At 48.1% G+C, this 24,915-nt stretch overlaps 1 protein-coding gene across 1 annotated transcript in view; it reads left to right on the top strand.

Moving 5' to 3' along the window:
* Positions 1–24,915, top strand: part of LOC309522284 (phospholipid phosphatase 3-like) — a 38,683-nt gene that overhangs the window by 11,022 nt on the left and 2,746 nt on the right. The window contains exons 2-5 of the mRNA XM_082205532.1: positions 10,433–10,590; positions 12,282–12,562; positions 16,471–16,528; positions 23,406–23,582. Coding sequence (XP_082061658.1) covers positions 10,433–10,590; positions 12,282–12,562; positions 16,471–16,528; positions 23,406–23,582 — 674 coding nt within the window. The remainder of the gene's footprint in view (positions 1–10,432; positions 10,591–12,281; positions 12,563–16,470; positions 16,529–23,405; positions 23,583–24,915) is intronic.

The following is a 24,915-nucleotide window of genomic DNA, read 5'->3' as shown; positions in this document are numbered from 1 at the left end:
AATAACTCAGAATCACATAGCCTACAGCTCCTGCTCATCTTGATGAGACTTTTTCAGAACTTCTTAGCAGGTTGTACAGGTGGAAGCAGTGTTAGAAACTCAGGTATTTAAGCTAGGCGCCAAATGACTCCTTACACCAAGGCTACAGTTGCCAAAATGGAAAGTCTAGTTGCCTTTTGGGTAAGGTTACCAGATTTTTTCCAATGAATCCGGGGACACTTTTCAACATCAATAGATTTTGTATGGGGACTAATTTGTAAATCTGGGGACTGTCCCTGGGAAACAGGGATGTCTGGTAACGTTACTTTTGGAGCAAGACGTCTCCAAAGTCTTATTTTTCAAAGGACTGACTGACTGCGATTGATCATCTGGCTAGTTCAGATGACAACCTTGAGCTCGCTTAAGAGCTTTGAGAACTGAAAGAAGAAGACTCTATCCAGGGACAGTCCACGTATATATTGGGCTATTCCTATCTCTTTTTCTTAATGGCGACACAGACCATTCATAACATAGGAATATTCTTCACAACTGTGAGCAGGGCACTGGGGTGGGGTAAGTGAAGACAAGCAGCAACAATTAACTATAACATTGTTCACTGCTCCTGCCCGGGCCGCACAGAAAAAGCATAGTTCCTGAAATTCATTCTGATTGTGCAGATAAAATATACGTAACTGATAAAAGTCTACAGGATGTAGTATTAGTGTGTGAAAGCAGCCAAAATCCAATGACCTCCAGGTATGCACTTCCAGATGTCAGGCACAACCCTGATGCCCAGGCATCTTCACTGGGTCAAAAGTGGTTGATAGCCAGGTGAAAATGCACCTAGCGCCTGACTAATTTCTAACATTGGGTGGAAGGCGTGACTTGTAGCTTGTCTGTGGCAGGAAGAAGGGCCGTCTCTCTGCCCAGTGGCGTAGCGTGGGTTGTCAGCACCCGGGGCAAGGCAAGTAATTTGCGCCCCCTAACCCGTGGATTTGCGCCCCCTAACCAGTGGATTTGCGCCCCCTAACCCCCAGATGTTACGCCCGGTGCGGCCAGCCCCCCCTGCACCCCCACGCTACGCCACTGTCTCTGCCCTGAGGAAACTTGGGAGTTTAGAGAGTTTCCCATCCTTACCTTTGTTGGTGATGCACTGTGGGGTGGGCAGCCGTAGTATGGACCCTGCAGGATGGGAATCCATATTGGAATACATTGGTACCTTGGGTTAAGAACTTACCGTATTTTTCGCTCTATAGGACGTACCTGACTATAGGACGCACCTTGTTTTAGAGGGGGAGAACAAGAAAAAAAATTCTCCCCCTCTCTGCGCAGCGCCCCTTCAGTGAAGTGGCAGGAGAAACGGAGCCCCTTCCATTTCTCCTCCCGCTTAGCTGAAGGGGCACCTACCCTTCAGCGAAAGGAACCCAAAGCCTGGAGAGCGAGAGGGGGTCGGTGTGCATCGACCCCTCTCGCTCTCCAGGCTTCAGTGAAGGCAACCCGAACCCTCCGGAGAGCGGCGGGAGCGCTCCCACTGCGCTTCGGAGGCTTCGCGTAGCTATCGCTGAAGCCAAGGAGCCTGCATTCGCTCCATAAGACGCACACACATTTCCCCTTAATTTTTGGAGGGGAAAATGTGCGTCTTATAGAGCGAAAAATACGGTAATTCGTTCTAGAGGTCCGTTCTTAACCTGAAACTCTTCTTAACCTTAGGTACCACTTTAGCTAATGGGGCCCACCACACTGCCGCCATGCGATTTCTGTTCTCATCCTGAAGCAAATTTCTTAACCCGAGGTACTATTTCTGGGTTAGTGGAGTCTGTAACCTGAAGCATATGTAACCTGAAGCGTCTGTAACCCGAGGTACCACTGTACAGCACTGGGACATGTGCTCCGCAAACCTAGACAGAGAACCCGGGGAGCAGGTTTGCCTTAAGGTTGCAGAGGAAGGGCAATCTGAAGGCAGAACTTGATTGCAGGAAAATGTTTCAGGGATGGGTCCGATTGATTTGCAGTCTGGCAAGAACAAGGGCTTAGGGAAGCAGCTGGCTGGCAGGCAGGCAACCTGGTAACATTGGCATTAGGGAGATCGGGTGGCCATGGAACTGGCTGGTGCAGAGGCAGCCAGGAAGAGGTGGAGTGATAAATCTCAGCCCAGGGGGGAAATGTGGTCCTTCAGGGTTCTCCACCTGGTCCTCAGGATTCTATCTAGGCCACACCCACTTGCCAGGCCACACCCCTCACCAACCCACCTCAAGTGTCAGGAATGTGTCTTTTAGCTGAGGTGTTGCCCTGCTTACTTGCCTGTATGGAGAGGTGAGGCTTAAAGGGTAAAGGTAAAGGGACTCCTGACCATTAGGTCTAGTCATGACCGACTCTGGGGTTGTGGCGCTCATCTCGCTTTATTGGCCAAGGGAGCCGGCGTACAGCTTCTGGGTGATGTGGCCAGCATGACTAAGCCGCTTCTGGCGAACCACAGCAGTGCATGGAAACGCCGTTTACCTTCCCGCTAGAGCGGTACCTATTTATCTACTTGCACTCTATGCTTTTGAACTGCTAGGTTGGCAGGAGCAGGAACCGAACAACGGGAGCTCACCTTGTCACGGGGATTCGAACCTTCTGATCGGCTAGTCCTAGGCTCTGTGGTTTAACCCACAGAACCACTCGTGTCTCTTTTGAGGCTTACAATAATACAAATCTTCATTACGGTCATAGACCAGCATTTAAAATCTAAAAAGTGCTTTAGAAAGCTAAAAAGTATTAAAACACAAGGTGAATATAAAAGTCTATAAGAATTTAAAAGAAGCTAAAAGAATCCAAAAGAACGCTCAGGAACATTGGGCAGGTGTGGAAGAGTGCAAAAGGCTGATATATAAAGGCTTTAACTATCATTTAGAGAGCACTCTGATATGTTCATCAAAACTGATTTGTGGCACAGAGCGCTGCTGTGCGGAACAGAGCAACACTGTATGTTGCAGCAGGATCAGTACCCAAGAACAGCAGGGAGGTGTAAAATTGTCCCGTACTTATGAAGTAATGGGGAAATAAGGCTAGTACGAATTGGGGAGCAGGCCTTGACATTTTGAGGGTTGAAATGTGTGATACTGTGGAAAAGTAATTTATTGGTTACATGAAATTTATATACTGTTCGATTGTTTGAAAACAAGCAAAACAAATCCTCAAAGCAGTATACAAAACAAGAAAATCCAGGAAAAAATTACAGCAATACTTTTTTTAAAAAATACAAAAAGTTAAAGTGGTAAAAGAGTTTAAAATTCACACCAGCATTTCTAAGCATCTGGGCAGGCTTGCCTAAACAGGAATGTTTTTAGCATGTGCCGGAAATGAATAGAGCGAAGGCGCCTGCGTGATGTGAACCAGGCGGGGAGTTCCAGAGTATGGATTGCGCTTTCACATTGCTGTTAATCTTGTCCTCATTTGCCCCCCTCCCCCAGTTGAGGGAGAGAGTACAGTGGTACCTTGGTTCCTGAACTCAATCTGCTCTGGAAGTCCGTTCGGCTTCCAAAATGTTTGCAAACCAAGGGGCAGCTTCTGATTGGCCCCGGAAACAACGCTGAACGCCAAAACGGACGTTCGCCTTCCAAAAATCATTTGCAAACCAGAACACTTCTGGGGTTGCGGTGTTTGGGAGCCTATTTTTGGGAGCCAAGGTACCACTGTAGAGGGCTAGCCAAGCGAGGCTGGCAGCTGGTTCTTCCTCCTTGTTCAGAGTGTGGACCACTGGGGAATAAAGCCATGGTGGAGCAGGAATTTTGGTTGGTGGGAAGTAGACTGTGGGACAAACAAAGCTTCCATCAAGTGTCTCTCCCCAATGGGTCACAGAGTAAGAGGCTCCTGGTTTTTTTAGCCCTGGTGGTCCAGCTCGCCTGCTTTGCCCCCTGCCTGGCAGTGTTCCCAACCCCTGTGGGCGTCCCCTCGCCTCCTTCCAGGCCCAGCCCTTTCTATCCCTCCCCCCCCCTGCACTGAGGAAGCACCACAGGTTGAGTCTTGCTCGCCTGGGTGTTGCTGTGGGAGGGGGCCAGGCAGGCTGCCACTTGTTCCCAACAGATCAGGAGCAACACCCAGCAGAAGAACGCCAGAGGAATGTCGCCGAGGGCACAGAGCAGGTCTCTTTGGCACGAAGCAGCTCCATCCAGGAGACTGAGCCGTAACAGGCAGCCGCATGGCAGGGACGGGAACTCTAGCGTGAAGGTTGGCAGTCACGCAGAGCAACAGCGAAAGAAGTCAAAGGGTGGCAGTTCCAGATCCGCGGCTCGTGGTGCCAACTGGGTGCTTCGTGCCTCGTGGTCCCTGGCACCCAGTCACTGGGCCTCTCCCTCTCTGGACCGCAACACCTGAGCCCTTTGCTCTGGGCAGCTGACCAAGCAAGGCAGTGTGAATGTCTCAGTGCAGCCAAGAGCCCTGTATATTAATAGCCCTCTCCAAGTGCCAGGGAATCTCTGCATGCATTGAGAGGGCCGAGGCACCATATAAGGTGAGATGGGTAGTGATTATTCCAAGCAAGAGGGCTATTGTGGGAAGCTGGAAAGTTTATTGTGAGATGACGAGCAAGGCCTTTTTTACTTTTATAAGGGGGGGGGAGATATATTTGTAAAAGTTAATCATAATAAATAAATGGAAGACGAGTACAGCCTACAGTCGTACCTTAGAAGTTGAACGGAAGCCGTTCCGGAAGTTCGTTCGACTTCCAAAACGTTCATAAACCAAAGCGCGGCTTCCGATTGGCTGCAGGAAGTTCCTGCAGCCAATCTGAAGCCGTGTCGGATGTTTGAATTCTGGGGTTACGGCGTTTGGGAGCCAAAACGTCTGAGTACCAAGGCGTTTGGGAGCCAAGGTATGACTGTACATGTATTCTTGGTTCTTGTGCCGAGGTACGTTTTTTCAGATTTCTCGTCTGTACAGTTCTAAGCAACATCTGGAGAGCCACAGTTTCTTGCCCTGGCCCCATTCTAAAAGAAAGTGTGGTGATCTTTAGTCTGTCCACAGATCTCCCAGCTGCAAGCTGATAAGCAAATGGATGTGGCTCTCTTGTCCCTCCAGGGCTGACCTGCCCACCAGGCAAGGTGAGGCAGTTGCATCAGGGCGGCAGGCACTCAATACCTGGAAGAGGTGGCAGATCTGCCTCCTGAGCTTATTGGCCACCTCCTCCTCATGCCCACTGGTGCCATTCTTCTGCTGCATCTTCCACTGTGCCCACCCCTGTGTGTGCCCACCGTTGCCGCTGGGTGGCAGTGGGCAGGTGTGCAAGATATGGTATGCAGCAGAGGAGATGAGGGCATTTTCTGTTTGGACACTAGCAGCCAAATGGCCATTGCTGAACCTGCCATAAATATACCGTATTTTTCGCTCCATAAGACGCACCTGACTATAAGACACACCTAGTTTCTAGAGGGGGAACGCAAGGAAAAAAAAAATTTAAAGGGAGCGCTGAGCAGAGCCTGTATGCATCCCAGGCTCTGCTCAGCGCTCCCTTTTAAAACATTTTTTTTTCTTGCATTCCCCTTCTAAAAGCCAGTCAGTCCCTTCTCCCTCCTCGGGGAAAAGTCCGCAAGAGCCACGCGGAGTGTGTGTGCGGCTCTTGGGGGCTTTTCCCGCCTGCCTCCTGCCTGCATTCGCTCCATAAGGCGCACACACATTTCCCCTTACTTCTTAGGAGGGAAAAAGTGCGTCTTATGGAGCGAAAAATACGGTAATTCCATCTGGGTTGAGAGCTCATTCACTCCATGGCTTTCTCTGAAGGGACGTGCTCTGGTAAGCAGGCCACTCCAAGGAGGCAAGGCCCATGTTTCTCTGGTGTCTCTGGCTGGAGCAGACACTGATCCACCCCAGATCTGTGGCTCAGGTCCTTCATCTCTTTGTGTTGGTTGCTTTGCCCTAAATTTAGCCCTCTTCCTTCTCCCCTCTGCAAACCTTCACGTCCATCTCGCTGTCCCTGAGAAGGGCAGAATGGCAGGAGTCCAACGGATTCCGCTGGAAAACCAGAGGCTTCTCAAAGAGCTCTTTGCATGTGCCGAGCTCAGCGGATGCCAAAAGGCTTGGCTGTTTGACAGAGAACCCTGATTGTCTTGGCCTATGGCGGTCTTCGCCTTGGCGTCTCCTGCGGCACAGCTGTCTGTGCAACTTGACCCTTGCTGGACCACTCACACCCTACAGGGACCTTCTTGCTTTTTAAAAACCTTTCGTTTGTCTCCTCCTCCTCTTCCAGGGAGGCTAAAGTAGAGAGAGCAACTTCTAGGGAGGCTAAAGTAGAGAGAGCAACTTGGTCAAGGCCCGGCCGCTCAACTTCTTGGTCACACATGGGAATTTGGCTGAGGTTTCCCACTCCCATACTCTAGTGCAAAGGTTTTCAAGTCCATAGCTCCCTTGACCAACTCCATTCTTTCTGCAGCACCCCTGTGGGACTCAGGAGCCCAGTTCTGTCACCCCTTCCCTACAGAGCTAGCAGCCTCTCACCCTTTTTCAAACACCCTCCCTCAAAGCGGCTGACATTCTCCCTTCCCTTCCTCCCCCACAACAAACACTCTGTTTGGTGAGTGAGGCTGAGAGACTTCAGAGACGTGTGACCAGCTGAAGGTCACCCAGCAGCTGCATGTGGAGGAGCGGGGAAGCGAACCTGGTTCACCAGATTACGAGTCCACTGCTCTTAACCACTACACCACACTGGAGAGTTTGTATCAATAAACAGCTGCTGCAACAAACAGCCACGCCAGCCTTTGGGAGGCAGAGATGCAAGAGGGCATCAAAGGAGGGAGGGAAGAAAAGAGGGACAGAGGCCAGTGTTGCCCGCCGCACCCCTGACCATCATTCAAGGCACCCCAGGGTGCCATGGCACACTGGTTGAAAACCACTGCTCTAGTGACTCAGTTTCATGACTGCTTCTTGTTGTGTTGTTCTTCCATCTGTAGCATCCATGCAGTAGCTGAGAAGGGAGTTGGGTCTGCAAGCCTTGTATGTTGGAAGGTGGGGGGTCCAAGCAAGTCCTTTCCACCCATGCTGACCCCCTCCCATCCATCTGGCAGGTGGAGTCAGAGTCAGTTACTAGGGCATGGCTGGGGAGCCTTTGGGCCTTCCAGATGTAGCAGGACTAGAACTCCCATCATCCTTGAGCAGGGGTCAAGGATTTAAGAATTATCTTAAGAAATATTGCAAAATTAATGAATGTTAGAATGATGCTGGTTTAGAAATTAAGTGAATTACAGCTGTAAGGATTAAGTTAAAAGAAAAGAAGGGTTAAAAATTAGATAAATTTAAGGGTGAGGATTTGCTGAATTGAAATTGAAATTGGAATGCAGAAAGGGGAGGTAGGAGGAGGTCGGAGAAGTAAGTTATAAGAAAATAAGGGGTTGAAATTATACTTGTTCTTTTTTTTGTTTGTGTTTGTTTGTATTGTCGTGTTTGTCTGTATAATTTGTGAAACTTTAATAAATATCTTATAAAAAATAAAAATAAAAATAAAAACACGCTGATTCCTGGACCATCCACGGGCCGGATTGAGAAGGCGATTGGGCTGAATCTGGCCCCCAGGCCTTAGTTTGCCTACCCATGTCCTTGAGCTGGGCTGAGGCTGATGGGAGTTCAGGTCCAACAATAACTTGAAGGGCTACCAGGTCCCCCGCGTAGGGAACCAAAAAAAAGTAGTATTACTTGGTGGCAGGAATAAAGAACGTGCATTGTCCCCGAAGAACGGTTTGATCCAAAATGTGTTGGGCTGCAGCTTTCTTTCTTTCTTTCTTTCTTTCTTTCTTTCTTTCTTTCTTTCTTTTTACAATAACCCACTGAAACGCACATGCAGAGGTTATACTTCCAATTAACAGTTCCAGCGACAGACAACTGATGCCAGGGAGGGAGTGTGTTCCCGCAGGTGGCGCGGGTCCCTGCTATGCCAGTCCATTTGGTTTCCTTGCTAGTTGCAGAGGAAGCAAAATCTCTTCCCCCACAGCTAGCATGATAAACAAGTCAGCTGATGGAGGAGAAACAGATTGCTCTTCCACCATCTCCCCATCTCCGTCTTGTTGAAAGGCATTTCCCACTTCCGGCCTCTTGATTCCTTGCCGACCATGGCGGGAAGGGGGCTTCTGCTGTTCCCTGCTGGCTGCTAACCTCTTAAAAGGCTTGTAAATATTTTTTGCAGGCTAGTTATTTTGTGTGCTTATTCACAAGACTGCAGAGGGATATGGAAAGTGCCGCAGAGAAGCAGACTTGGGCTCCCCTTGCAAATGTTGCTTTATGAAAACCAAGCATTACACCAGGCAGATCCATGGAGGAGTCTGTTGCCATGAAAGCAACATGGAACCTCCACAGTATAGGCAGTGTACCCCTGAATCCCAGATGAGGGAGGTAAAGGTAAAGGGACCCCTGACCATTAGGTCCAGTCGTGGCCTACTCTGGGGTTGCGGTGCTCATCTCGCTTTATTGGCCGAGGGAGCCGGCATACAACTTCCGTGTCATGCGGCCAGCATGACTAAGCCGCTTCTGGTGAAACCAGAGCAGCACACGGAAACACCGTTTACCTTCCCGCCGGAGCGGTACCTATTTATCTACTTGCACTTTGACGTGCTTTTGAACTGCTAGGTTGGCAGGAGCAGGGACCGAGCAACGGGAGCTCACCCCGTCGCGGGGATTTGAACCGCCGACCTTCTGATCGGCAAGTCCTAGCAAATGTTGCCTATCATCTTCAGTGTATGTGGAAACGTCAAGTAGGTGTTTGACATTGAGAAAACTTTTGCCATGTATATGAGCCAATGGGGTCATTTCTAACAGTTCTTCCTGGGTTCTTAAGTGTTGCACCAATACTAGCCCTGCTTGCGGTAACTGATGATCCTTCAGGGTGTGGTGGGGAGTTCGTTATGCCAAGGCCCTAGTGTTAATTAGGACAAATGACACACATTGTGTCCCATGGGCCAAGCTCTTGGGCAGAAAGAGCTGCGGCTGAAACACCTTGTTCCATGTTTGCCCCAGGGCTTCTCATGTGCCTGGGTTCACATTCCAGTCCCCAGTGTGTGGCAGACATCACTTGTTTCTTTTGCCAGGGGATTTGATGGAATGGATGGAAAAACCTATTTTTGTGGACCATTTCACTCCTGTCAGTCAAATCTGCTTCCTTCCCACAGCTGCCTCCCAGAAGTCTTCCTAGTTGCAAACCACTGGGGCTAAATCTGCTTTGTTGGAAGAGCACGAGACCCTTTGTCTCAGGGTTGTGGGTTTAAAGAGATTCCTGCATTGGAGATGATTGGGCTAGAAGCTGCTAGATGACCCTCGTGGTCTGCTACAACTATGATTGCCTGGAGACCCCATCCACTGAGAATCAAAGCAAGTCCCCGGTTTGCATAGCTCCATCCTGGGTTCTGTTTTTTTGCTCATGCTACAGTAGGATAATCGTGGGATGCGGGTGGCACTATGGTCTAAACCACAGAGCCTAGAGCTTGCCGATCAGAAGGTCGGCGGTTCAAATCCCCATGATGGGGCAAGCCCCTGTTGCTCGGTCCCTGCTCCTGCCAACCTAGCAGTTCGAAAGCACGCAGTGCAAGTAGATAAATAGGTACCACTTTGGCAGGAAGGTAAACGGTGTTTCCGTGCACTGCTCTGGTTTGCTAGAAGCGGCTTAGTCCTGCTGGCCACATGACCCAGAAGCTGTGGACAAACGCCGGCTCCCTTGGCCAGTAAAGCGAGATGAGTGCCACAACCCCAGAGTCGTCCACGACTGGACCTAACGGTCAGGGGTCCCTTTACCTTTACAGTAGGATAATAATAATATTATTATAATTTATTATTTATACCCCGCCCACCTGGGCGGCTCCCAACATCATCATCATCATCATCATCATAAATGCAATAAACATCAAACATTAAAAACTTCCCTAAACAGTGCTGCCTTCAGATGTCTTCTAAAAGTCAGATAGTTGTTTATTTCCTTAACATCTGAAGGGAGGGCGCCAATACCAAGAAGGCCCTCAGAGCTGGACCTCAGTGTTTGTGCTGAATGATGGTAGTGGAGATTCTCCTTCAGGTATACTGGGCCGTGGCCATTTAGGGCTTTAAAGGTCAGCACCGACACTTTGAATTGTGCTTGGAAACATACTGGGAGCCAATGTAGATCTTTCAGGACCGGTGTTATATGGTCTCGGCGGCCGCTCCCAGTCACCAGTCTAGCTGCCGCATTCTGGATCAGTTGTAGTTTCTGGGTCACCTTCAAAGGTAGCCCCACATAGAGTGTATTGCAGAGTCCAAGCAGGAGATAACTGCTCTGGCGAGACAGATGGGATGCTGGGGATTAGCATTACATAGGTAGGGAGGGAGATCTGTAATCTACAAAATGCTGGGCTTTGCAGTCCCAGCTCAGCCCTCGGCCTCCAGCCTTGGCCACCACAGCTGTGGGTCTCAGAACCCTTCCCTCTCCCTGACCTGCTCTTTCTCTTGCCTGCTTCCTTGGCTGCAGCATCCATCCCGTTCTTCATCTGCGAGGTTGGCCTCGTTTCCCCTATGCGCCGCGGCTTCTTCTGCAACGACAGCAGCATCAGGTACCCGCTGCAGCGGGCTGAGACTGTCAGCGACTCTGTGCTCATCTCCGTGGGAATCCTCATTGCCTGTCTAGTGGTGAGTCTTCCAGGGGAATGAGGGAGGGAACCGTGCCCTTTTGTCCTTTAACATCCTGTGCCGTGCCTTGTTCCTGGCAGCAAAACACCACCCACCCGACCATAGCATTTTGCTGATTTGCCATACTGCGTGTATTTATTCCATGCCTTTCCATCCCAGGTTCCTCTGAAGAGCTCAGGGTATACAGGACCCTCTCCCCTCTCCCCACTAGACCCCCTTCTAGAACATCACAGCACCTATATCCTGATGCCACACGATATTCCCTTACAGTTTTTTGCAGGAGCCCTTCTTCTGTTTTCCTCCAGCACAGATGACTCTCCATCTCCATTTCATGCACTTGAGGAGGAATGGATCCTGAATCTTCCCAGGAGCAGTGGGACAGTATAGATTTGGAACAGTGGTTGGCAGAGGGATAGTTCAGAAGGCAGAAGCTGGGAAGTACTGGATGGGGAACAGCTAGGAGAAGAAGCACTGGGAGAGAGAGAGTTAACAGACTCACTTTTCTGGAAAGCGTCCGCCCACTCAGCCCAAGGTCAAGGAGAGCAGATAAGGCGGCAGCTCAGAAAGCGCAGTGGTTGCGAGATCAGGTTACAAGGTGAGGTAGTGATGTGGGTGACTAGGGAGGAAGTGGGTGGAACCCTTAATTGGGAGCACCTTCATTCCTAGGAAATGGATTCTTTGTTCTCTCACTATGATCATTAAAAAGGCGCAGGTGGCGCTGTGGGTTAAACCACAGAGCCTAGGACTTGCTGATCAGAAGGTCGGCAGTTCGAATCCCCGTGATGGGGTGAGTTCCCGTTGCTTGGTCCCTGCTCCTGCCAACCTAGCAGTTCGAAAACATGTCAAAGTGCAAGTAGATAAATAGGTACCGCTCCAGCGGGAAGGTAAATGGCGTTTCCATGCTCTGCTCTGATTTGCCAGAAGCGACTTATTCATGCTGGCCACATGACCCGGAAGCTGTACACCGGCTCCCTCGGCCAATAAAGCAAGATGAGTGCCGCAACCCTAGAGTCGGCCACGACTGGACCTTAATGGTCATGGGTCCCTTTACCTTTATTATCATTAAAATTTCTAACTGGTAAGAGACTCCTTTCACTGTGTTATCTACTGCCAAAGGGGGGGACAGGAAGATGAGTCCCTGAAACCTGACACATGCAACCCTTTCTCCAGCGCTGTAGCCAAACTTAGTTTAAAGAGGAAAGTTTCCTCCCAGCCATATTCATTTTTGATTTGGCTAGTGTAGAAGCTGTTCTCTGTGGAAGTCCATTGAACCCATTTGCTAGGTCCAGTAAAATTTTCCTTTCCTTTGGTTCTGATTGGCTAGCCCAGGGGCAGCTTCTTGATGCACAGTGCGAATCGCTGCTTGCCATTAAGAAATGTGCCCCACTGCCAGCGCTGGAATTGCTTGTGACCTTCTGTGTTCAGAGCCAGTGTGGTGTAGTGGTTAAGAGCGATAAACTCGTAATCTGGTGAACTGGGTTCGCGTCTCCGCTCCTCCACATGCAGCTGCTGGGTGACCTTGGGCCAGTCACACTTTTTTGAAGTCTCTCAGCCCCACTCACCTCACAGAGTGTTTGTTGTGGGGGAGGAAGGGAAAGGAGAACGTTAGCCGCTTTGAGACTCCTTCGGGAAGTGATAAAGCGGTATATCAAATCCAAACTCTTATTTTTCTTTCTTTCCTTCCAACACAGATCACCCTGGGCGAAAGCTGCCGTGTGTACAGCCTGCCCCACAGCTCACGCTCCATAGTCTCCAACCGTTACGTGGCTGCCCTCTACAAGGAGATCGGGGCCTTCCTCTTTGGCTGCACTGTGGGCCAGTCACTAACCAACATGGCCAAGGTTGCTGTGGGCCGCCTCCGTCCACACTTCCTGGCTGCCTGCAGGCCTGACTTTGCTCACATCAACTGTTCTGCTGGATACCTGGAGGACTACATCTGCACTGGTGGCCGCTCAGAGGAGAACGAAGCTAGGTGTGTATGGTGACATCTCTCTCTCAAAGAGGGATGTCCTTCTGATAGTGATTGTAGGGTCTGGGTCAGTTCAGCTGCGAAGAGGCAGTAAATAAAATTGTAAAGGACCCCTGGACGGTTAAGTCCAGTCAAAGGTGACTACAGTGTTGTGGTGCTCATCTGGCTTTTAGGCCGAGGGAGCCAGCGTTTGTCCACAGACAGCTTTCCAGGTCATGTGGCCAGCTGCCTTTCAAACTACCTGGTCCCAAGCAGTTGAGGATTTTAATGTCAATTCCAACCCAGAGGAAGTTACTGAGGAACTCAGTGGAATTTAGCACAAGTCATTCTTTGCAGGTCTCAGTTAAGGGGAGGGAGTTGAGGTCATGAGATATGGCACATAGGGACACTTGGTGCCAGAATATCTGGCTACCATCTCAAGATCTGGGAAGGAGAAAGATTCTGTTGCATTAGGATAATCTGGAGAATGAGAAATAGGAAACCTGGCAGCTACGTGCAGAAACTATCAGCGTTGAGTGCCAGGTGTGGGAGACAAATGTGAGAGAAGGGCTGTCACTTTCATGCCCTGTATGTTATCTACTCGGAAATATCTGAGTCGGTGTTTGGAAACTGAGTTTGGAAGCTGAACAAGTTGGGCTTGACTTTGACCCATCTGTGCTGCTCTCATGCTCTCATGGGACCAGAGCCAGCCCGGCAGTGCATGTAATCCAAGCAGTCATGGGGGCAGCAAGATTTTGGGGTGCATCAAAAGTGCTGTGAAGTAGCAGGTGAACTCTGGCAGGTATGCCCCATGCAGTCATTTTGAGCCAAAGGGAAATCTCGGATCACACAATTCGCTCCCTGTCATTTCCACTGGCACTGATCCCCGCTATACACACAGCGAGAGAGCGAGCAATTTGAATAGAAATGAAGAAGAGCACTTCTGTATCAGTTTGAACGCCCATTTAGTCCAGAATCCTGTTCCCACAGTGCCCAACCAGATGCCTTTGGGACGTCTACAGGCAGGACCTCTTGTACTGTTGTTCCCCAGAGACTCCTGCCTAGAGACATTCTGTCTCTCATCCTGTAGGCAGGTATATAGCCAATATTTACAGCCTTTTCCTCCAAGGATTTGTCCAATCCCCATTTAAAGTTGTCCAGGTTGGCGGTCATCATTGCCATTTGTGGTAACAAAATCATATACAGTGGTACCTCGGGTTAAGTACTTAATTCGTTCTGGAGGTCCATACTTAACCTGAAACTGTTCTTAACCTGAAGCACCACTTTAGCTAATGGGGCCTTTTGCTGCTGCCGCGCTGCCGGAGCACGATTTCTGTTTTCATCCTGAAGCAAAGTTCTTAACCTGAAGCACTATTTCTGGGTTAGCGGAGTCTATAACCTGAAGCGTATGTAACCTGAGGTACCACTATTCAGTCGTACAGTCATACCTTGGGTTGCGAATGTGATCCGTGCGGGAGGCACGTTTGCAACCTGCAGTGTTCGCAGCCTGAAGCGCCACGTCTGAGCATGCATGTGACGCGGTTTGGTGCCTCTGCGCATGCACATGACGTTATTTTGCACTTCTGCGCATGCACAAGCAGCGAAACCCGGAAGTAACGCGTTCCGGTACTTCCAGGTTTGGCGCGATCCGTAACCCGAAAATGCACAACGTGCCGCGTTCGTAACCTGAAGTATGACTGTACCTTGGTTTTGGAACAGATTAGTTCCCGAACGTTTTGTCTCCCGAATGCCACAAGCCCAGAAGTGACTGTTCCTGTTTGTGAACTATTTTTTGGATACCGAACATCTGACGGGGCTTCCGTGGCTTCTGGTTGGCTGCAGGAGCTTCCTGCAGCCAATCAGAAGCTGTGCTTTGGTTTCCAAATGTTTTGGAAGTCGAACGGACTTCCGGAACAGATTCCATTAGATTTCCAGGGTACAGCTGTACTTTTAACACTGTGGAAAGAAACATTTCCGTTGATTCCTGAATCTCCCACTGTTCAACTTCATTGGATGACGTGGGTTCTAGTATTCAGAGTGTTGTCAATAAAATAAAATATAACTAGACAGTGGCTCCTTCCTAATGTAGGCTTACTTCTAGGGACAGGTGGGCTCAGGCCAGCCCATCCTTTAATATATTTTGCATTTCTTCTGTGGAAAGGGGTTTGAGCATCACTGAACAACACTGGCCTGCCTTGGATAGAGCTGAGGCAACAGATGCTCTCCCCCCCCAAAAAAAAAAATGGCAAGGCCCGGTGTGTACGTTTATTCTCTTAGTTCTGGAGGGACTCAAGTGAGGTGGATGCATCTTGGCAGAGTCAGAGTAGACTTGATGGGAGCAGGCCTGTGTGTTGAAGCCTGGACTGCCTTGAATGCTTAGAAGGTGAGATGAGGGTTTTGATTTTAAAAGCTAAAGGGACACAGGCAGTTGGGAGTGTAAAGCTCTCCCTCGCCTGCAACTCACCTCCTTCCCAGCCCCTTTTCTCCCTGCCAAGGCTCCAATAGGGATTTTATGTAGGTTTGTTGTCAGCCGGCTGAGGTCATTCACCCTCAAAGGAACAGAGATGTTGGGAAGAGTAGCTGGGTCAAAGTTCGATATCCCTTAAAAGAACAATGTGCACATTGTAACATAGAATCTTGTCGCTAGTCACCGTTGATCTAAAACCCAAAGACCTAGGTGTCTAACTTTCACACCTTAACCAAAGACTGTTTAATTTTATTTTTTTGTTACAAGTATAGTGGTACCTTGGTTCTCAAACTTAATCTGTTCTGGAAGTCTGTTCCAAAACCAAGGTGCACTTTCCCATAAAAAGTAATGCAAAATGAATTAATCTGTTGGGGCCGTTCCAGACTTTTAAAAACAACCCCTAAAACAGCAATTTAACACGAATTTCACTATCTAACGAGACCATTGATCCATAAAATGAAAGCATTAAACAACGTACTGCAGTCACACAATCAATCAGTCAATCAGGAGCTGAACTGGGTTCCACACAGTCACACACACACAAAAAGAACCACAAAAACACAAAATAAATAGCAAAAACAGACAGACCTCAGCGTAACACTCTAAACGGAAGTATGGCTCTCAAAACGAAGCACATTTGGCATCTGAAAAAAGTTCGCAAACCGGAACACTTACTTCTGGGTTTGCAGTGTTTGGGTTCCAAGTTGTTTGAGTACCAAGGTGTTTGAGAACCAAGGTACCACTGTATATCCCGCCTTTCTGCCAAGGAGCTCAAGGTGGTCTTCCTTGCAAGAAGGAGAGCCCCTGGCCCAAATTCATGCAGTGAGCATCATGGCTGAGTACAGATTTGGGAGGGGGAGGGGCTCTCCTTCCCTTGTCCAACACTTTAACCACTTCATTGAACCTGGGTCACCACACAGTTAATATCCGGGATATCTTGGTCTTGTTGAAATGAACGGGTTAGATTGCATTTAACTCAGTGGGACTTACCCAAGCTGTTGCCCAACTGTGTAGTGTAGTGGTTAAGAGTGGTGGACTCGTAATCTGGTGAACCGGGTTCGCGTCTCCGCTCCTCCACATGCAGCTGCTGGGTGACCTTGGGCCAGTCACACTTCTCTGAAGTCTCTCAGCCACGCTCACCTCACAGAGTGTTTGTTGTGGGGGAGGAAGGGAAAGGAGAATGTTAGCCGCTTTGAGACTCCTGAAGGGGAGTGAAAGGCGGGATATCAAATCCAAACTCCTCCTCTTCTTCTTCTTCTCAGTTGAACCCTACTGCTAGGAAGTAGGAATCGAACACAGGGAAGCTGCTTTGCATAGGTGGTGTGAGGTGTCTGAAGGAAGAGTGTTGTAAATAGGTTACAGGGACTGCATTGTCATGATCTGTGAGCAGAAATCCTCTGCCGTAATAATCTAGCAGACTGCATGCTCTGTTCTTATCTAACAAAGCAATCATTTTCACTTGCAGGAAGTCATTCTACTCCGGCCATGCCTCCTTTGCCATGTATACCATGATGTACCTGGTGGTAAGTCCCTATGCGCAGTTTTACGTGGGGAAGGTCTTTGGGTGGTTGTGTTGCGGGCCACCTTGTGAGCCACAGGGTAAAAGGGGGCCTGATTCACCATGCAAGCAGCTGCGTCGCTGTCTACAGGAAACACAGCTGTTCAGAGCAGCAGCTTCGTGCCACAGGTCTGAGCTGCTTCCTGCATAATTCCAATAAATATTTATACGGTGTGGTGAAAATCGGTTATGCATATGAGGAGCTGCTTCATGTGGATAGTTTGTTGTGTGGAGCAGCCTCCGCCAAGTTTTGTTTGGCTGCTCGCAGGTGAGTGGATGTGACCTGACAGCTCTGCCTAGCAACCCATTCTGGGCACAGTGGTACCTTGGTTTGCAAACTTAATCTGTTCCGGGAGTCTGTTCAACTCCCAAAACTGTTCAAAAACCAGGGCGCAGCTTCTGATTGGCTGCAAGAGCTTCCTGCACTTGGACGTTTGGCTTCTGAAAAACGTTCGCACACCAGAACACTTACGTACTTCTGGGTTTGTTTGTTCGACAACTAAGCCATTCAAGAACCAAGATACCACTGTACCAGAAAATTCCACAGACTGGTGGGGAAATAATTTGGAAATAGACTCTTGGAGAAGTCTTCGTTCTCCAAAGCATCTTTTTGAAGGCCCTTTTCTGCATTCCCTTAACTGTGAATTTACAGGTTATTTGTATTTGTTTTTTAAAATCGTTTATATACCGCCTTTAAGTAAGAAGCTACCATGTGGTCACATCAATATAAAAAGAAATAAATTTAACTTTGCTCCTGGGCTTACATTGCCTAGATATCTTGCAGGGGCTTTCCACTCCTTCCCAGAGGAGGAGCAGAAGGAGGGTGCTCTTCAAGTATACCCAGTTTTCCTTGGTTTATGGGGCACCTCCCAACCCCAAACTTAAATTGGTTTAAGGGTTATTCCCTCCACCCAGACAACATCAGGAATTATAGTTTGGAGGGGGATCTCGAACACAAAACTTTGCATCCTCACCGAGCTACAACTCCTAAGGTGCTGCAGGGAGACCATTCCAGCAAAAACTGATATAAAACTCTGATTAAGTTTGCAGGGTAAATATAGTTGGGATGAGAAAAATCCGTGGAAGGAAGAGTCTGGCACCAAGCCAGGAAAGGCTTCCAAGAATCTCTGGAGCTTTTCCACTGAGGAAGGAAAAGGTGGCTGGCTGGGGCGGTGAATTTCCCTTGCTGACCAAACAATCTAAAATTGAATGTTAAAGAAGTAGAAGCATTAAGACAGAAATGGGGAAACTGTGGAGCTCCAGACGGATTTGGGTTCCCGCCAGCCCCCGCCAGCCTGACGGTGCTTTAGGGATGATGGGAGTTGTTTTCCCACAACAGCTGGAGGGTCACAGGTCCGTCCGTCCCCCCCCCCAAGTTGAACGGGAGAAGTGTTGCTTTTAACAGCCATGTTTTCTTACATTACAGCTGTGTTTTGTTCCTAAATATTGCCGGGGGGGGGTCTGCTGCTACTGAAATTATAATGAAACGGTCTTCATATTGATTAGATGGAATGAGAGGGTTTGTAAGCAGATAAAGAGGTTGGAAGTGAAAACAGAAACATTTTATACTAACACGTTTCACTTGTTGACCAGGGACTGCCCCCAGCCCCCAAATCTGGTACCTGGCTGGTCCTGGTGAGTCACTGTCCCTTTTGAGGGTATTTTGGAGATACCTCTTCAATTACGTATTAGTGGCTGATGTTAGGTTTGTTCAGGTTTTAGACCTGTCTCTTGGGTTTCTAAAACCTGCTTCTACCTGCCCAAACCTTCAGATCTTGCTCTGGGTGACTCCATCAAGCGAAGTGAGGTGGGTTTTTTGTAGCGGCTCCATAGAGAAGGGAAAACCAAGAGACTTTCAAGGCGTCTTCTCTATGGTCTTTTCAGCACCTTTTTATCCACTTAGGCTTTTGAACTGTTTTCAGTCTGTGAAATAGTATTTATTTATACATGCATACATACATACATACCCATCTGACTGGGTTTCAGTGGTACCATGTTTTGCGACCAGGATCCATTCAGGAGCCCCAGCCGCTAGCCGAAAAGGACACAGGGCAAAGTGCTACGTCTGCGCACCTGCGCGGAACGGTTTGTGCTTCTGCGCATGCGCGAGCAGCAAACCCGGAAGTAACCTGTTCCGGTACTTCCAGGTTTGCTGCAAACGTTTGCTGGAATGGACGCTAGACGAAGTGGACGTTTGCAGAGGTATTACTATAATAATTAAAAAGCGATAAAACATCAAACATTTAAAACTTCCCTAAACAGGGCTGCCTTCAGATGTCTTCTAAAAGTCTGGTAGTTGTTTTTCTCTTTGACATATGGTGGGAGGGCGCTTTGACAGGGTGGGTGCCACTACCGAAAAGGCCCTCTGCCTTTTCCCCTGTAATTGGCTTCTCACAGAGAGGGAACTGCCAGAAGGCCCTCGGCACTGGACCTCAGTGTCCGGGCAGAACAATGGTGGTGGAGGCGCTCCTTCAGGTATACTGGGCCGAGGCCGTTTAGAGCTTTAAAAGTCAGCACCAACACTTTGAATTGTGCTCAGTAACGTACTGGGAGCCATGGAAAGGGTATGTGCAGTCTTTGGTTGTTCTTTGCATATAAATAAACTAATTGACACCGGAGTTGTTTCTAGTGCTTGAATAAGTAAATCCATGTGCATGTTAACACCAAAGCACTGTGCTATGTTATACCAATGCCATTTCATGTGCCTGGTTCAATTTGAGCTGTTGAAAACCTAATTGCCTTAAAATGATGTTAGTCTGGCATATCCTTAATTAAAAAACCAAGCACCCTCTTTGCTTTTGAATTGGTACAGGGCTGTCTACCAGAGAGTAAATTAGTACAGCAATGGAAGAGAGCCTCCAAGGATGTCTATGGTTTCATTTGCACTGGGCAGGGGGAGGGCTCATGCAGTGGTGTTTGAGAGTAGACCTTGTATAAATTATCTTACACATACACAATTGGATCCCTCTTTTCTTCTGTGAAATGTTGGAGGATATGCACATTTATACTAGGCTCTAGGAAGAAAGTGGAATGTGCATGATTCAGATGGAAGTGGATGGGCACCAGGAATTTTGGCTCCAGGTGAAGTTATTGGAGTCAGCAGACATACCTTTCTCTACGGCAATTTCCTGTTATGAAATGCGGAAGACGTAGATTATGATCTCCTCCTTGAGGGCTTGGGCTTAAAGGCTTAGCAGATGTGGATTTGCAGGCTCCTGTGAGCTTTTCAGTTGCAAAGCAAAGAAGGGCATAGTGCAGCCTCAGTGACTTATGAGAAACTGCCACTAGGGCTTCAGAAAGACCATGCGAGACCAAAATGGGACTCCAGAGTCTTTGGGGCTTTGGTTTGTGCCTCCTATTCCCAGTTTGGCTATTTTTATTTTGTTTGTTTATTATTATTATTTTTGTTGTTGTGGCTTCTGAGAATCTGTCATGCTTTACTCTCCTATATTTAGAAGAGGGATTTGCCTGGCAACCAAACAGGGACACTTCCCCTGTGGGGGATTAGTCTGGAAACAGGGAGTGGCTGAGAGGAGGAAGCGAGATGGAGACACAGGATCTGTCTGGCTGTCTGGTATCCCTGAAACAGATGTGGGCAGCCTGCGGCTCCTGGGCCACGCGTGGTCTTTAGCCTAATTTAATCTAGCCCGCGGCCTGTTTTCATGTAGGTGTTGTTAAAGGGAAGGGGAGCGAGGAAGAAGTGGTCCTGCACAACTTTGATTCTGACCACGCTCCTCACCAGCATGCAGCTAGGACAAGATTACCTCCAAGGGAATGGGGTCCTCAACAGAAAAAACAAAATTGCTTCCCTATGACAGGGTGCAAAAACTTACCGTACTTTTCGGTGTATAAAAGGTAAAGGGACCTCTGACCATTAGGTCCAGTCGCGGGCAACTCTGGGGTTGCGGGACTAATCTTGCTTTATTGGCTGAGGGAGCAGGCGTACAGCTTCTGGGTCATGTAGCCAGCATGACTAAGCCGCTGCTGGCGAACCAGAGCAGCGCACAGAAACGCCGTTTACCTTCCTGCCGGAGTGGTACCTATTTATCTACTTGCACTTTGACGTGCTTTCGAACTGTTAGGTTGGCAGGAGCAGGGACTGAGCAACAGGGGCTCACCCCATCGCGGGGATTCAAACTGCCGACCTTCTGATCGGCAAGTCCTAGGCTCTGTGGTTTAACCCACAGTGCCACCCGCGTCCCCTTTCGGTGTATAAGACTAGATTTCCCCCCTTAAAAATCATGCTAAAAAGTAGGAGTTGTCTTATACATAGGTAGTGCATAGGGTGGACGTTAGATTGGTTGCTGCCAATTGGTGAGCGGCTATTGTATGTGTTATTGGTTGCTGCATCAATGGGTGGTGTTGATTGGCCGATGCTGCGGTAATTGGGTGGGCGATTGGCAGCTTCTGCCAGTGCGTGGACAGATGGGAGGCAGATTTAGCAATGCGTGCAGGTGAGCAATTTTCGGCATTCCTCCCTTAAAAAAGCTCAACAACTTTTTGCCATCTCCCATTTTCTGAAGTTTCAGTGCCAAAAAATAGGGGCGTCTTATAGACGGAAAAGTACAGTATTCTATTTCTATACAGTGGTACCTGTATACATACGCTTCAGGTTACATACGCTTCTAGTTGCACACCCTTCTAACCCTGAAATAGTGCTTCAGGGCAGTTTGCTTCAGGATAAGAACAGAAATCGGGCTCTGGCGGCACAGCGGCAGCGGGAGGCCCCATTAGCTAAAGTGGTGCTTCAGGTTAAGAACAGTTTCAGGTTAAGAACGGACCTCCGGAACGAATTAAGTACTTAACCCGAGGTACCATTGTACTGCCCTTCATCTGACAATCACAGGGTGGTTTACAATATAAAAACCCCAAAATATATATAATAACAAAAGAAAAACCAATCTTCTTGGACTATAACTCACACCAGCCCCAGCCTTAATAGCTAGTTATCAGAGATTATGGGAACTGTAGTTCAGCAAAATCTGGAGAGCTATAGGTATCCTCCCCTGTCCAATGAAATATCTTCAGCCACCCACGTTTGTGAAAACCGAGGTTCAGTGGGCGGCTGGCAAAATCCATTTAAAAAATGGAAAAACACGCAGTGGAAGCCATTTGACTTCCAAGGTGCGTTCAAAAACAGAAGCAATTACTTCCAGGTTTTCAGTGTTCATATTCTGAATCGTTCAGCTTCCGAGATGCTCGAAAATCGAGGTTCCACTGTATACCGGAATATATGCACATCTATAGATGTGCGCACACAAAGTTGAGTAGGAGATCAGTTTTGCAAGGTGAGAGTCAAAGGAACACCCCAAGAAAACAGATTCTCCGTACATCTGAAACAATGAAGCAGGCAGTTGTCTCTCTTGCCCTTCCTTCTGACAGCCCATTTATCTGTGCTGCGGCCCTGGGAGCTAGGTTTGGCAGAGAGGTACTGACCAGCCCAAGGTCATCCAATGAGATTCATGGCTGAGTGGGGATCCCCAGTCCAAATCTTCACTCTCCCTACGTTGCAGCGCTCGCTCCCTGCCTTTTGCTCTCTTTACCTAGGGAAGCTTAAGCCACCATAAGCTTGTTATCTTTTGAGGGGCCACCAAATTCTTTGCTGGCTTTGCTGCAGCAGACTTAGTGGGGCTGCTGCTCTGTAATTTACCCGTACATTGTAGGTTGAATATCTCCACCTTCCCTTACTAAACCCGCCAATGTCCCATTCCCCTTCTGTATTCAGGAGCCTGATCCTTCCCTTTGCATGCTTCTGTTGTTTTCCTTTTTAAAAAATGCTTTTCAGGCTTATACATTTCACTTAATTCACAATCATTTTAACATTTCAGAACTTGACTTCCTTCCCCCTCTTTCTGCGGTTCCTTAAATTTCTTTTTAATATCTTCTGCATATCCTAATTAACTTAATTTGCTCATTTATTAATCTATTTTAAATACATACTCTTATAAAACTGTAGGTTGTTACAATAATTCTGCCAATGTTCTTTTCTGTTTCTAATTTATCTGTAAATATTCAATAAACCACTTCCATTCTTTTATAAAAAGTTTGTTATGTTGATTTCTTATTCTTCCGGTAAGTTCCACCGTTTCTGCGTATTCCATAAGTTTTTGTATCCATTCTTCCTTTGCTGGGACTTCTGCTTCTTTCCATTTTGGGGCGAGTAGCATTCTTGCCACTGTAGTGGCATACATGAATAAGTTTCTATACAGTTTAGGTAGTTCTGTCCCTATAATTCCCAAAAGAAAAGCTTCTGGGGTTTTTTACAAATGTTATTTTGAACATCCTTTTCAATTCATTATATATCATTTCCCAGTAAGCTTTAACCTTACTACAAGACCACCACATATGATAAAAAGAACCTTCTTTCTCTTTACATTTCCAACACTTATTTGATTTAGATTTATACATTTTTGCCAATTTACTTGGTGTTAGATAGGGCCTGTTGTTTCCAATGGACTGGGGTCCTTGTAGGTCTCTGGCTGATGTCTCAAGGTTCAAGATGTGTCTAAACCATGGGTAGGCAAACTAAGGCTCGGGGGCTGGATCCAGCCCAATCACCTTCTCAATCTGGCCCACGAACGGTCCAGGAATCAGCGTGTTTTTACATGAGTAGATCGTGTCCTTTTATTTAAAATGCATCTCTGGGTTATTTGTGGGGCATAGGAATCCGTTCATGTGTTTTTCCCTCAAAATATAGGCTTACCCCCCCACACAAGTTCTGAGGGACAGTGGACCAACCCCCTGCTGAAAAAGTTTGCTGACCCCTGATCTAAACGGATTGGCAAAACTTCCCTCGGAAGTTCTCTGTGCTAACAGCCTTTTTCTGCCTCTTCTCCCCCCAGTTTTACTTGCAGGCCCGCTTCACGTGGCGAGGAGCTCGACTGCTGCGTCCATTGGTCCAGTTTGTGCTGCTGATGCTAGCATTGTACACAGGACTGACCCGCATCTCTGACTACCGGCACCATCCGTCTGATGTGGTTGTGGGGCTGCTGCAGGGGGCACTTGTGGCTTGCTGGGTGGTGAGTTCTGATTCTGCCCTTAGCTGACCCTTTCTCTTGTCTTTTGGGGGGAGGAGAGTGTCGCTCCCTGTTGAGGTGTGTGTGTGTGTGAGAGAGAGATCTGGAGATGCGGAATCCCCACCTTCTGACTGCTCTGCAAATCTTACTTAGAAGCTCCTCCTCATCAGAGGGGAGAAAACCATTTTAAGCAAGTGAGCTGAGATTCTTTGGGAGTGAAATTCTGCAACCGAAGTTCAGTTCTGTGTGACTTTTCGGCACTCGTACGAAGGCAAAGCATTCCTAACCAAGCCTGCTTCTAGTTCTCTCTGTGGGGATTGGTGTTTCTGGCAAATTGTATTTGTTTATGCATTAAGAACACTTACGTTGCATTTCTGTTAGCAAACGTTAAGAAAAAGCCGCCTGTTTACAGGAGTGGGAAGGGCAACCACATACCTCCAGGAAGCCCACAATAAGAGCCTGAAGGCAACAAGGCGTCTCCACCATTTGTCCACCAGAAACTCATATTCAGGGATAGACTGCCTCTGAACGTGGAGGGTTGATTCAGCTATGATAGCAAATAGCCAGTAACAGACATGCCCAAGGGTGATTTGTTTATTCCCCTTTTAAAGCTGGACAAGCCAGGAGCCATGCCCACATCTTGTGGCAGCAAATTGAGTCAGATATGGCTTGTGCCAAAATGTTTTTGCAGAACCCAGGAATGAAGATTCCTTGCTGCTAAGCTGCTAGCTTCTTTGAGTGACCCTGAATGAGTTCTAGTATTGAGAAGAGAGAAGCTCTAATCCGTCATTTCATAAATTTCAATATGCTGTCAGCTTCTGTCTTATTCTTTCTAAACTATAGTGCCCCAAACACATTAGCCTTTTTCTTGTAGGGGAAAATGCCCTTAATCTCTGATTGTTCTGGCTTTTCTTTGCTTCCCCCTTTTTCTATAAAGTTGCAAGAAGCTCTGTGGTTGCAATGCTTGGCAGGTTGTGTTGCGTGTTATACTAAGTGATGCAGAAAAATCCACTCGCATGAAGGGAGCAGGGGTTTGGTGTGAGCCGCCAGGAAATAACTAAGGATGGGCACACCCTTTCTAGCATTGTGTTCAGGCGGCCGGGAGGAAATCCTTCAATTTCCTACCCTGGCTATTGGGATCCCAGCTCCACCCATCAGCCTCCATTCAAGGAAGTATGTTGAACCCTGGAGTTGAGATTCCTAGGAGCAGGGAATAGAATCAAGGAATCTTAGCTCAGTAATCTTATCCCTCGCTGTGAAGGAGGAATGGGTTCTTAATGTTGATAGTGAGCAGCAAAGAATTATGCACACAGTACACGTACGTGGCTCACTAGTG

Source organism: Podarcis vaucheri (assembly GCF_965113315.1).
Source record: "Podarcis vaucheri genome assembly, chromosome: 17".
Taxonomy (NCBI): domain Eukaryota; kingdom Metazoa; phylum Chordata; class Lepidosauria; order Squamata; family Lacertidae; genus Podarcis; species Podarcis vaucheri.
The sequence above is the reverse complement of the archived record's forward strand: the minus strand, read 5'-3'. Positions and strand labels throughout refer to the sequence as shown.